Source organism: Symphodus melops, assembly GCF_947650265.1.
Source record: "Symphodus melops genome assembly, chromosome: 1".
Classification (NCBI taxonomy): Eukaryota; Metazoa; Chordata; class Actinopteri; order Labriformes; family Labridae; genus Symphodus; species Symphodus melops.
The window spans coordinates 54,651,820-54,664,387 of NC_136691.1; the positions used below are offsets into that span (position 1 = coordinate 54,651,820).

At 43.7% G+C, this 12,568-nt stretch overlaps 1 protein-coding gene and 1 long non-coding RNA gene across 6 annotated transcripts in view; one reads left to right on the forward strand and one right to left on the reverse strand.

Annotated features, from left to right (window-relative positions):
- LOC306840968 overlaps positions 1-12,568 on the forward strand; it is a 240,569-nt gene that overhangs the window by 98,216 nt on the left and 129,785 nt on the right. The window lies entirely within an intron of this gene.
- Positions 1-12,568, reverse strand: part of emid1 (EMI domain containing 1) — a 63,995-nt gene that overhangs the window by 1,464 nt on the left and 49,963 nt on the right. For 2 of the 5 annotated variants that reach the window (XM_079370220.1, XM_079370217.1), the window contains exons 9-16: positions 11,402-11,509; positions 7,021-7,110; positions 6,108-6,160; positions 5,925-5,987; positions 5,764-5,808; positions 5,511-5,555; positions 3,780-3,791; positions 1,696-1,780 (exon numbers count right to left, since the gene is read on the reverse strand). In XM_079370220.1, the coding sequence (XP_079226346.1) occupies positions 1,696-1,780; positions 3,780-3,791; positions 5,511-5,555; positions 5,764-5,808; positions 5,925-5,987; positions 6,108-6,160; positions 7,021-7,110; positions 11,402-11,509 (501 nt within the window). Of the gene's footprint in view, positions 1-1,410; positions 1,502-1,695; positions 1,781-3,779; positions 3,792-5,510; positions 5,556-5,763; positions 5,809-5,924; positions 5,988-6,107; positions 6,161-7,020; positions 7,111-11,401; positions 11,510-12,568 lie in introns of those variants that run through there. The other 3 variants (XM_079370221.1, XM_079370218.1, XM_079370219.1) reach the window with 3 other exon arrangements.

A 12,568-nucleotide genomic window follows, 5' to 3' on the forward strand; every position in this document is an offset into this window, starting at 1 on the left:
TTTTTTATATTTTATCTATAAAAACATCTCGCTGTGTTCTTTAATACGATTCTGAGAAGAGCAGAAGAAAATAGACTCGAGTGTCCTAAACTTGTCATGTTTATTCCTGCTTGATCACGTTGATGAATCTGTGCCTGATAAATAATCTAAATGCATCATGCTCAGCATTTTTAAATCATTTAGCGATCTTCTTTTTCTGCCTTTCTAGCAAGAGGTCCAAACGTAAAAATCCACTGTAGTGACTTTTACCCACGAGCCAAGAAAGCACATTTAGCATTCAAAGAAGTAAAACCCCCAAAAGAATGGTTTCACATTTTAATATTTACTTCACAACACGTGACGACTCAACAACAACCGCTAACACTCACAGCCTCAGTGCTGCTGTGGGCTTTCATACGATTTGATTTGATTGACAGTTCATGTATAAATCAGCCTCCACATTGATTTCAATGTTGTGAATCGCATCGTGGATTAATTCTTTTTTTTCTTTCTTCCAATTCAGCTCCACTCATTTTGAAAGCAGCGAGAAAAGCACAGAAAACAAAACACACTCACGTCAGAAAACGTGTTTGAACGTCTGTCACAGTCAGACGGAGGTACAGATCAAGAAGTCTCCGGTTCGAGTCCAGATGCCCCCCCCCCTGACGGTGATTTATCTTGAATTTACCTCGGGATCAATAAAGTGTCTATCTGATGTCTGAAGGATTGTGTTTGAATAAGATCAAGTTCACTGATTACACAGAGAGGGTTGCTGGTTCAAGTCCTGTCACAGAAGGATTTTTGATCTTTTTCTTTTATTTGACTTGAAGATGTTTTTAATCTCCAGTTTCTAACCTCTCCTCCTTCCTGCATCTTATCCCATTTTCAATCCCAGACGGATGTTCCATCATGAGCCCGGAGCTGCTGAAGATTTCTGACCCTTAGAGGGACGGGGTTTGTTTTTTTTCTTGCCACACTGTGACGGATCAAGCTGGGTCCTTGTATTATAGCAAATAAATCAGATCTTTTACCTGTAAACATAACGATGAGCACGGTCTGTTTACCTGCTCTTTTGTTAACAGACAATAAAGTCCTCCACCTGCTTTCTGTAAAATGTAAAGAGATGAGAAATGATGCTACAGATTGATTGGGGGGGGGGGGGGGCATTTTCTGCATCCCCTCCCTGGATGTTTGAATTTGAAGTTGGGATGACTGTCAAACGTGGTCTCATTGTTTCTGGAGCTGAATGTGTTCAGTAACATCTGTGCTTTCATCACAATCAACACAATTCACATTTCCTAAACAACCTCTACTTTTCCGATCGACGTCCAGCAGTGGCTGTGGGAAACCGTTAAACTCATTTCTGGATCATTGGGTTAAAGGTGAGTGCGGTCCTGCAGAGCTGTGGGTGTGGGGATGTCTGAGCGTTACCTGGCCAGATGATCGCCTCCAGCAGCGTCACCCTGCGAGCCAGAAGCTCAAGGTCTGCCTGCAAGTCGTGGAACATCTGCAAGCTAACGTCCTATCAGAGAGCAGTGACAGGAAGGAGGGGGGGGGAGGGAGGGGAGGGGGGGACCGAGTGAGGGGGGTGGAAACACCAGCCTGAGTCCTGGGGCTGCTCGCGACTGTAAGGTGTAAGGTTTGTGCCCCCCTCTGCACTCACCCCCGCCTTTAACCCCCGCCTAAAGCTGACCCTGCCTCCGGCCTCCTACTCACCATGAATACCGATCATAGTCTCGAGGATTAAAACCCTCTCGGCTAAGATCTTCAGCGCCTCTCTGATCTGATGTATCCCGTCCCCCTGTGAAGATAGATACAGCCGTCAAGGTAAGGAGCACAAGCCAGAGAACTGCTCGCCAAGATGCAAGTCTTTGAAGGTTAAAACACAGTCCACAACTCTGCCCAGCACTCTCAGACATATCTGCTCCCTGTATGTCTCCCTCATTCTCCGGCCATGCTGCTACACGGAGTCATTCTCCGGCCATGCTGGGCTGGGCAGCATCAGCATGCACGTTACAGACATGTCTGGATCACAATCTCCGTCACTCAATCATGCCATCTGCATTCCTGTTGTCGCGGTTGCAGTAAAGCCAGGCGAGGGTTTTTTTTTTGTTTTTTTTTCCAGCACCACAGCTTTCATTCATACCGCTGTGGTCATGAAATTTACCCATGAAGGGCAGCGAGCTTTTTGAAAATGTACACTGAAGACAGGTTTGTTTTTTTTGTAAAGGATTAGGCTCCTAAATCAGACCTGAAGGAATTAAATGATAGAAAAGAGAAGTAAGCAGAAGACGACATGCAGGGAACAGCTGAAGCGTCGGTGCACACACCAGAGACTGAAGAAAAAAAGGCAAAGTTTCACTCGGTCGTATGAACATTTAACTCTTTACGGAAGCCCGAAGCACGCACACGAATAAACGTGGTCAGGTCGAGCTGCACGTCGACAATTTTAGAATAAATGTAGCAAACATCGGGCGTGATGGCGCTCTTTGTCCACCAGGAGGCTGGGGCACTTTTATTTACAATGACTCCTCCCCCTCCGATCACACAGAGAAGTGTGGATTCATACAGTTTGTGTTCAAATGATTAGTTGTTGCCCGCTCTGCAGCTTCCACATGAAAATAACCCAACGGTTTAAATGCCTTTAAATCCAGGCAGAGAAGACGTGAGACGACCTCCTCCACTTGCAGCTGTTTTTTATAACTTTTATTTCTTTTAACTGTTTAAAAAAATTGCTGTGACCCTTGAAAAAGAGGTTTTTCACCTCAGTGGGACTTTTCCTGAAAGAAAAAAGTTAAATAAAAAATAAAAAAATACATTCAGGAAAATGTCCCACGAGGGAGCTGAATAATCCGTGTTTTACTTTTTTGCACCTAGCGAAGCAGCGTTCATACTCGTTTGTTCTTTTCTACCTTTTCACTCATCCTGTTAATGCATCCAGTTAGTGAAACAAAGGCAAAAACTGAATCTGTGACTTCATGTTGTAAACACTACCCCCCCCCCCCCCCCCCCCTCCTTTCACAGAGTGAGGATTTCAAACGGGGCTTCGGCCTCGATCTCGATGAACTTTGCCTTCTTCCCGTCTCAACAGCAGCCATGTTATGAGGCTCATTAGAAAACACAGCGCAGCATACTGTCACATTCAGAGGAGAGAAAGTTAATACCTGAGATGAACTCATGCAAGGTAGTGGGATAGAGGGGGATAGCTGTATCCACTCCACTCACATCAGAGCACAACACCTCTGAGCCCAACACCACCCACCACTCAAACATATGGACTCATTTGGCATATACATTCACAGCTCAACGCCAATCAAACCGAACACTTTCCTTTTGAAGGAGGGATGAGAAACAATGTGGTGTCACCCGGTCAGAGCGGGTGCTTTTATATATTTGGATGTATATGCCAAAAGTGGGATGCTGAAAAGGTGACTGTGAAAGGTTGCCATGGGGACAGGAGCTTGCAGAGGGAGTCAGACAGCTTTAGGGTCAAGAGGACAAGTGTCGTGACAGGGGACAGCAGTCCAGAGCGCACCCCAAAGACCGACAAAAACAAAAACACATTAAAGGTGTCACACACACACACACACACACACACACACACACATAAAAACAAACACAGCAATTAAACAGTCAAATAAAAAAGGAATTTATGACAATCGACAGGTCAGAAAGGATGGAGCTGAGAGGTGATATGTCCAAAACAAAGTGATCGTAACGAACGCCTTAACCGGAGACGTCGGTCATGGTTCGATGACATCACAGTGATCAAGAGATGACATAAATAAAAGATATCTTACGTTTAGATTGCTCTTGTAAAATGAGGAAACAAAAGGTAAGAGAGAAAAAAGGTTAGACAGACAGAAACACACATCTTTGAATGGAGTTACTGTAAAGAGAGTGAGATCTGTGTTTGACTGAATTATGGATTCTGATGACCTGCAGTCACCTGGAGGATCAGCAAAAACATAGTCCGTCTAATTTTAGGCATTAAATGAAAACGTTTAATGTTACAACCAAATACTAACAATTACTTCATTTAATGTGTCGTTAAATTAACTGTTTAAAAATGTAAAATAAATGAAAAAACACCCTCTAAAACAGGGGTGTCCAAAGTGCGGCCCGGGGGCCATTTGTGGCCCTTGAGTGGATTTTTTGTGGCCCTTGACTTCAAATCGAAGAATCAGAAGATTTTGGCCCCAGGCCTCATCAGATGGCATATTTCATTCTTTTTTTCTTCTTCATGTTAGCGAGGGAGACCTATAAAAGCCTGACTATTCTTTCCAAAAAATTAGAACACAACAGTTTCCCACTGCAATTAGTTATTGTGTATTTACATTATTTTTTGAAGAGGTCAAAATACAAAATGTTCCTTCCAATATAAAAAAAAAAAACACCCTGTGGCCCGTGAGCGATTCTAACGCGACAATTTTGGCCCGCAAGAAAAAAAGTTTGGACACCACTGCTCTAAAACCTCGACACCAAATTATTAATAATAATAATAATAATAATACATTTTATTTGTAAAGCACATTTTTTAATCTCAAAGTGCTACAGGATAAAAAAATTAAAAACATTTAAATGCTTGAACTCAAAATTAAAATGATCTTTTCTTCATCATAGCCCTTAAAAAATATAGAATTTAAGAGTGTATGTAGAAATTTTACACAACAATATCTGATTATTAAAAATATTGCTAAACTTATGTTGTATGTATGATGACTCAAATATTACCAACAGTTATCAAAGCCGGAAAAAATATGTTTAACTTGACGTCACCATGGCATGTTTATTGTTGTCATGGAAACCACCTTAAGTTAAAGGCCGCTTACATAAACACAGAAAGCTGAGGTTCTGTTGCTGTACGTGCTGCTGCGATAAAAAAAACCCAAAAAAACATTTAAATTATAGGTGGATAAATTAGATCGTCCATAAACATGGAGTTTGTTTTCATCGAGGACGGGAGAATCACTCCCATGATTCCCCACCAGCCTTGACGCCGTCTTTTGTTATTGTTTTCATTGAGCGCCCCCTGGTGGCAGAATTTACAGACTGAGGTTTTGTTTGGGGGGGTCTTGATGAGGCACCAAGGCTCCTCCATAAATCCCTTTTAGCGCTACGTCGTTATAAAACACAGTTACACCGCTACACCGTCATTCTGCACGTGAACGCCACAATTTAAACACCAGCTCGGACTGGTTATTTAGATTCAAGACAACGAGGTCCTCAGGTTCTGAACCTGATTCTGGCTCTCGTGGCTCAGACATGCAGAGCGGGTCATCGGACGGCTACATCCTCCCAGAGCAGGAATTACTGCTTGTTTTTTCATGATCTCGAAACTCAGTTTAATATATTCTGGTTCTTTTTTGTTTTTTTTTCATAAAATGTCATTTGGCCCGCTGGTTAATTAAACAGCCCTCTTAAAACTCACATTTTAACAGCTTTACAGGCTTTTATATCCTCATTAATCTTTATTTTTCAAAGACATACTTCAAACTACGGTCCATGAATAATAATAAGTTCTCTCTTACCGGCATGCCCTTCTCTCCTGGCTCTCCCTTTGGACCTGGGACTCCCTGTGAGAAAATATCAACAAGAGAGAAAACTGAGTCACTAATGCAAGTTTACTAAAAACAGAAACCTTCTGTGTGACTCAGTGTGTCGTGTGGGGCTGCTGGGTAGTGTAGTTTACAGTATTATAACCAGCTATGACATGTGTTGATGTTCCCATGAATACGCTCGTGCGTTCAGGTCACAACCCCCCCCCCCCCAAAGGAAGCTTACCGGCTCGCCTCTGAAGCCCCTCTCTCCTGGGTAACCTAAAGGACCCTGCAAACCAGACGCACATCACACACACATCACACACACACACACACACACACACACACGCGTTCGTTAGCGTGTGTAGATGAAATGAATCCTGCAGAAGCTCTGGGTGTACTCACTCTCTCCCCACGCTCTCCCTTCGGCCCCACGGGTCCCTGCACTCCCGCAGCTCCAGCTTTCCCCTGAAATAAGTCAGAGGATTTATTTATTTATTTATTTTAATGATGATGATGAATTTGTACTTTGTGAAATGTTCCCTGTAACAACATTACTGTGGGTAATGCAGCACTGAGCGGGCTTACATTCTGTCCTGACGGGCCGGGAGGTCCGACTGGGCCTTTGGGACCTGGAGGACCTGAAGGAAAAGATTTTATAAAAAAAACCCCATGCTGGCATGAAGTATGTTTACAGACTGTTAATATTGTTTAGAGCACGAGGCTCAGCGGGACACATGTACAGCACCTGTCCGTGTTTACGGCAGGATTATGAGCAGCTTTTAGTGAGCGCGCTCGACTCTCACGGATGCTTTGTGTCGGGTCCTTGATCACGAGTGCAGAGGCGCTGCTTGTCAACAGGCAAGGCAGGCATTGGGGCCCCAGACGTAAACATTTTGCATTAGCGGTTTTTTAGGGTCCCGACACACTGCATGAGTGAAGAATTTTAAGAATCAAATATTCGACTTCGAAAGCTCAAAGAGGCTTAACAAAAAAAATCACAACAAAACAAGGGAGAAAACGAGAGAAGGACGATGACAACCGAGTCTGTTGGTGGTGGTCGGCGACGTTGGAGAAGGAGGAGTCTCTAAAGGGCTTTTTTTGGGTCTGAGTTCCAGAGGATGGACTGATGGTTGATCCTGCACCCTCACGTATCAATAGTCTATTTTTTTTTTAAATTTATTTTAGGCTTTTTGCCTGTAGATTGAGTCAGAAACCAGAGAGAGAGGACGTTGGGTTTGACATGTAAGTAGAGAGCCACAGGTCAGACTTGAACCCGGGCTGTCCGACTTGGAGGACTATAGCTTTTGTACATGTGCAGCCCAATATTGTTTATTGAAGTTCAAAATTCTGTCGTGATCTCAAGAAGATGTTGAATCTGTCTGATAGTGAAGCAGAATCAAATGTGTATTCACATCGTACAGTAGCATGAACACAGCATTCACCTGGTATCTGCTCTAAAGGATGTTAAAACAGACACACAACATGGAGAGCAGCTCACCGACAGGCCCCGGGGGCCCCTGAGGTCCTGGGACAGGCGACCCTCGTGAGTCATGGAAGGTGTTGGTGAAGAACGGGTCTTTTCCACGACCTGCAGTCGAGACAAAACAAAGGTGTTATAATCCAACTTTTCTCCCTGAACAAGGTCTCGTTTGCTTTAGTGGGCCATAAAGAGAAGTCAGTATTTATTTAATCGTTTTCAAAACAGCGGAGATTTGACATTTACATCAGTTTGTGTTTGATATTAAAGGAAGCATGTGATCCAGTCGACGTCGCCTCCTTGAGCTCCAGCATGAAAAAAAAACAAATTGCTGATCGGCGACTCCTCCGGCGACGCGCCTCCAAACCTCTCTCTCCCCTCGTGTTCGCACGAAGGCGTCATGAGTTAGCACGCACCATCAATAAGCACCGTTAAGCTCAAGCGGGGGGACAAAATTATTCCTTTACTGGAGCTGCGAGAAACTTTTGGTTTGAGTGAATTTTGGCGCCCCCTGTGGACAAAGTTGAACGTCTTATCTCTTTGCTAAATTTACATTTCATACATTGCAAATATTTTGTATTTTTATACCCTGCTATAGTTTACATTTCGTACAGTGCAATAACTAGTCTGATATCACTGTGTGCACTTTAAGTAACCTCGTTGTACAATTTGTATAATAAGATAAGATAACTTTATTGATCCCCAGTGGGGAAATTCAGGCGTTACAGCAGCAATACAGAATAAAAAAAAAGTCAAACACTTAGTAATGGGGATATAAACAGAGGACTATAGACTGGTGTAGTTTTGAGTCCTAAAACCAGGAAGTGAGTTAGCATGTTAGCGCCATGGGTTCCTAACTCTAAAAGTCAACAGGGATTTTGAATGTGTTTGTGTTCAGAAGCCTGAAATAAGGTCTGTGGTTAACACAAGCTGAAGAGATGTTGATGTTTTGTTAGAAGAGATAAACTACGTTAGCTAAGACCCCACTTGTGAGTTTTAAAGTTTTTACGCGAACTTTAAACGGCGGTTGCTAACGAGCAGCTAACTGAAACTACAGTGGTTGTCACAGACATTGAACGTCATCACGCCGGGAACTCTCTCACTAATCCTCCTTACAGCCTCTAGTCATGTTTTTCAGTGTTCTTGTAAATATGAGGTTAATAAACAACTTATTAAGCTAATGTTTAGCTAGCTTGTCAAATCCGATGATCAGTTCGATGAAGCATAACGGTCGTGACGTCATAATAAACCGACCGCGGTGTAGTTCACTAGAGCATAGCGTTAGCTTCTTACTTCTCTCGGCTGCATTAACTCTTCAAACTTCATATAAATGATGTTCATCTGTAAAGATTATCCCGCTAAACAAAACAACAACGCGTCAGAAACGAGTGTTTGACACAGAGTTCATTTTCTGCAATGATCCAAAATCCAACACAAAAATCCCAGAGGTGAATTTTCGTAGGAACCACCGGCGCCATTTTTTCGGGTTGGCCTACAAAAATATATCATTACTATACCAGTCTATGATGGGGGGAACTCAACAGGACAATGAAAAAAAAGAAAAAGAAAACATTAAAGGCGTTCTATTCTATTCTGTCTCGTCTTTAAAATCATGCGTACGCCGCTCTCTCCCGATAAGGTAATCCTGCTTTATGTCGACACTCATTGTGCATATTTGTAAGTAGACTGTGTTGTCTGAAACGCATTAATAAGAACAACCTTAAAATAGTCTAGTTGCTGATAGGATTGTTTGCTTTTGTAGGGGATGAAGACGCCCGTCTGTTTCTTAATCGAATTAAAAATAAATTAAAAAAACAACCTCACAGGAGATTTAAGCCGTGGAGAATATTAATGTTTTGCACCTGGCAATAAACTTCAGTGAATACTGAACACAAAGCAGATCAGCTTCAGTATAGTTCAGTAACCACCAGAGGGCAGCGCTTTAAAATAAACCCTCACCTTCTCTTAATGACTTCAGCAGTGTCGTAAACTACACCAAAAAAGTGTTTAAAAGCACCGTCAGGAGCAGATCAGTGTGTCACACTCATTACATACAGCTATGTAATACTGCAGCCAAATCCAGTGTTTACAACTGTGTGAGCGTAAAAGAGGAGAGAAGGGGAGGAAGAGGGCGGCGAGCGAGCGAGTGAGCGATGGAGGAAATGTGCGGTCATCAGGTCACTCACATGCTGACAGGAAACACGGATCCAATAGCAGCATTAGACATCAGGAGACACGGAGAAGAGGAGGGCGGGGAGGAAACATCCTCCAGCTGCACGCGCAGAACGAGCAGCTCCAAAAAAAACCAGCTTGCTCTTTTTTTTCCTGCGTGTCCATTGCTGCACACTTTCTAGATTTCCTTGCAAAGAGCGCTCGGGGGATCTGTGGCTAAACAGGACTTGGAGTCCTACAAACACACACATCTGATTTTTAAAACGTCAGCCTCCTCCTCCTCTCCGGTGCTGCAAGAAGGGAATTCCAACCTCCTGCATGAAGCCGACGTACAAAAAGCCAAATAATCCAGTGTTTTAAAAAGGAAGCCTAAGACAGACCGGCCCCCCCTCCTTCGCCGACCTCCACTGTTGCTTTGATGTGAAAGAAATGGCTCACAGGTTGGAAATCATCAAATCAACCAAAACTGTCTCCACACAGGAACCCGGGGCTTACAAATCCCCGTGCTGCATACTTTGTTTTACCACTGGATCCACATGTGAAATCCCCCGATATGTTGACCTTGAAGGAGCCGGTGAGGGCCCCCCGTCTCTCTCTCACATCCCCCCCCCTCCCTCCCTCCCCGAGCTGTCTGATCGGCGTCCTACATCTGGAAGTTGTTGAGTGACATCAGTGATAGACAGGTTCTCATCACAGCATGCAAAGTCTAGGTTTGCATGTCGGGCGTTTAATACTCTGTGAATGTGTTCTGCTTTGGCTGGTGGACGATAAAAAAGTAAGTAGCAGTGGAAGGATTACCACCATCCTGTCTGCTTCTCATTCTCTCTCTTTCTTTTGTTCCTCATTAGTCTTAAAACCCGTGGGAGCTTTCGTGCTGCAGGAGAGAACATGCCCGTCGCACGCACGCACACACACACACACACACACACACACACACACACACACACACACACACACACACACACACACACACACACACAGACGAGTATCAGCAGTCTGATAACAAAGGCGTAAGATGGATATGTGCATCAGAGAGGATTGGCTCTGCATAGAGAGGACGAGGAACGTCGGGGCGGATCCAAAATGTTAGATTGGATTTTGCAGCAGTGGCCTGAAGTTCATGTGCATGCACACACACACACACACACACACACACACACACACACACTGACACACCTAGCATCATAAGAGTACAAACGTCAAATAAAAAAGCCCATCTCAACGGAGTCTTCTTTTACTAGCCTGCGCTGGTGTTGTTGTAGTTCTGACAAATTAAACGCCTGCAGGCCTCAATTAGAGGAACATGTGTTTTTAGTCTTGAAAAAGTTTGTGGATTAAAAAAAAATAAATTAATGAGAAGATGCAGAAAGAAAAACACAAAAACAATAAAAAAAAAATAGTGGGAAACAGTCTCATTTTTGCTGAGCACAAGTTTTAGTTTAAAAAATAAATAAAGCTGGCCTGTCCCGGATTGATGCCGGAGCCAAACACAGAGCGGGTGTGTAAATCTTCTGAGGCTCATTTTTGGATAAACGCAGAAGGAAGATTTGTTTTCCAACCTCATTATTTAACCCTAACCCGAACCCTACTAACGAGAGGAAATGTGGCAACGAAAGCTGCAGGAGTTCCAAACACTGCAGTTCCTTCAGTCTCCACTAGGGGTCCGCTCTGCACGTCCTGCTGCTCTTCCCCCGATGACTGAAACTTTAAAAGGACATCGAGTGCTGACTTTTCAGTTTTTCTTGTCGTCTTTTTTTGAGGTGATGCACCTGAAGTTTTCTCTATTAGAATGACTATTTTTATTTCAGCTTCAAAAGAGACCCGAGGTCTCTCTGATTTTTAAAAAAAAAAAATTATGATCCAGGTTTTTTTTAATATATCGATAAAATGGAAGCAGTGAAAGAGCAAATACTTTAAAGAAACAGCTGCCATGTCAATATAGTGTTTATCAAACACATATAAATGACCAGCAGCTACACAGAGAACAGCCAATCAGCTGTCTCATACAATAAAACTAATAAGAAATAAACGTCTTCCTCGGGTGGTTACAAAAAGGAACTACAGATGTTTTATTTATGGAATCGTCTTGGAAATTTTTGTTTAATTGTTTTTATTATCATATGTACAGCACTTTGGAGACATTACTTTGTTGTTTAAATGTGCTATATAAATAAAGTGGATTGGATTGGATGATATACACAGAAGTAAAAGAAGCTAATCAGGGTCTTACTTTGGTCTGGATCTGGGATGCGGGCACTAGCCGGTGCTGGAGGTCCTGGAGGACCCGGCGGGCCTGGTAGACCCCTCTCTCCTTTGAGCCCTTGTGGACCACGTGGACCTGCAGAGAGCAGAGACAGAATCAGGCGCGAGGTGACAGAAACAAGAGATGTCATCAGGAAAAAAAAAAAAAAAAAAAAAAAAGACAGCAGGGTGATTTTTCGTTAGTGTTTCTGATTCTGAGAGGCGGAGCTTAACGTCGTGATGAATAACGTGATGAAAGGAGAATAAACTATGACGGACACCAGAGAGGAAACAGATTAGAGGAAGTGATGAGTGAACTGTGTGTGTGTGTGTGTGTGTGTGTGTGTTCATGTCAGCAGCTGGACGGAGAAGGAGAAGTGAACTGGTTGACTTGGTGCTTCTGTAGTTAACAGGAGGAGGGCGTTTCACGGGTGAGCGCTGGGGCATGAGAAAACTCAAATAAACACGATCAAACTCTATAAAGTCTCTCTGGCACTGATTAATAGTGAACTCAAACATTCACAAGCACACAGACCTCCAGCTTTTCTCATTACCAAACTGTTTATAAAACACATGACGCCCCTGAGAGGAACCATTTGAACAGCTCATTTTGTTAAAAGCTAAATGTTTCTTGCGGCTGTTTGTGTTCATCGCTGCGTCATGTTGTGGGCAGAGGATTGTGCTTCTCCATCCAAGACGATTTTCCCCCAATGGGAAAGTTTTGCATGTTATCATATCGAGTCAATTTGCATCACATCATATCGCGTACTGATGTTTCATTGCTCTTATCAAATCGTATCATCGTCTGTATGTTGTGAGTGTGACTTCTGCAGGACTCCAGCGGGGATTTTCTTGGATAAATAAAAAATAAAAGTATCATTGAGAATCTTCTGTTGTGAGGTAACCATGGTGCCAAAAGACTCTGTTTAAGGGGGGTGTGAGGAGGCGTCGTGCTCAGGCCCGGTTAATCCTGGAGCGGGGTGTGCGGGGCGTGCAGGACGTGCAGGGCGTAGAGGGCGTGCAGGGTGTGTGGGGCGTGCGGGGCGTGCAGGGTGTGTGGGGCGTGCGGGGCGTGCAGGCTGTGGAGGGCGTGCAGGCTGTGGAGGGCGTGCAGGCTGTGGAGGGCGTGCAGGCTGTGGAGGGCTTCTAGGGCGTG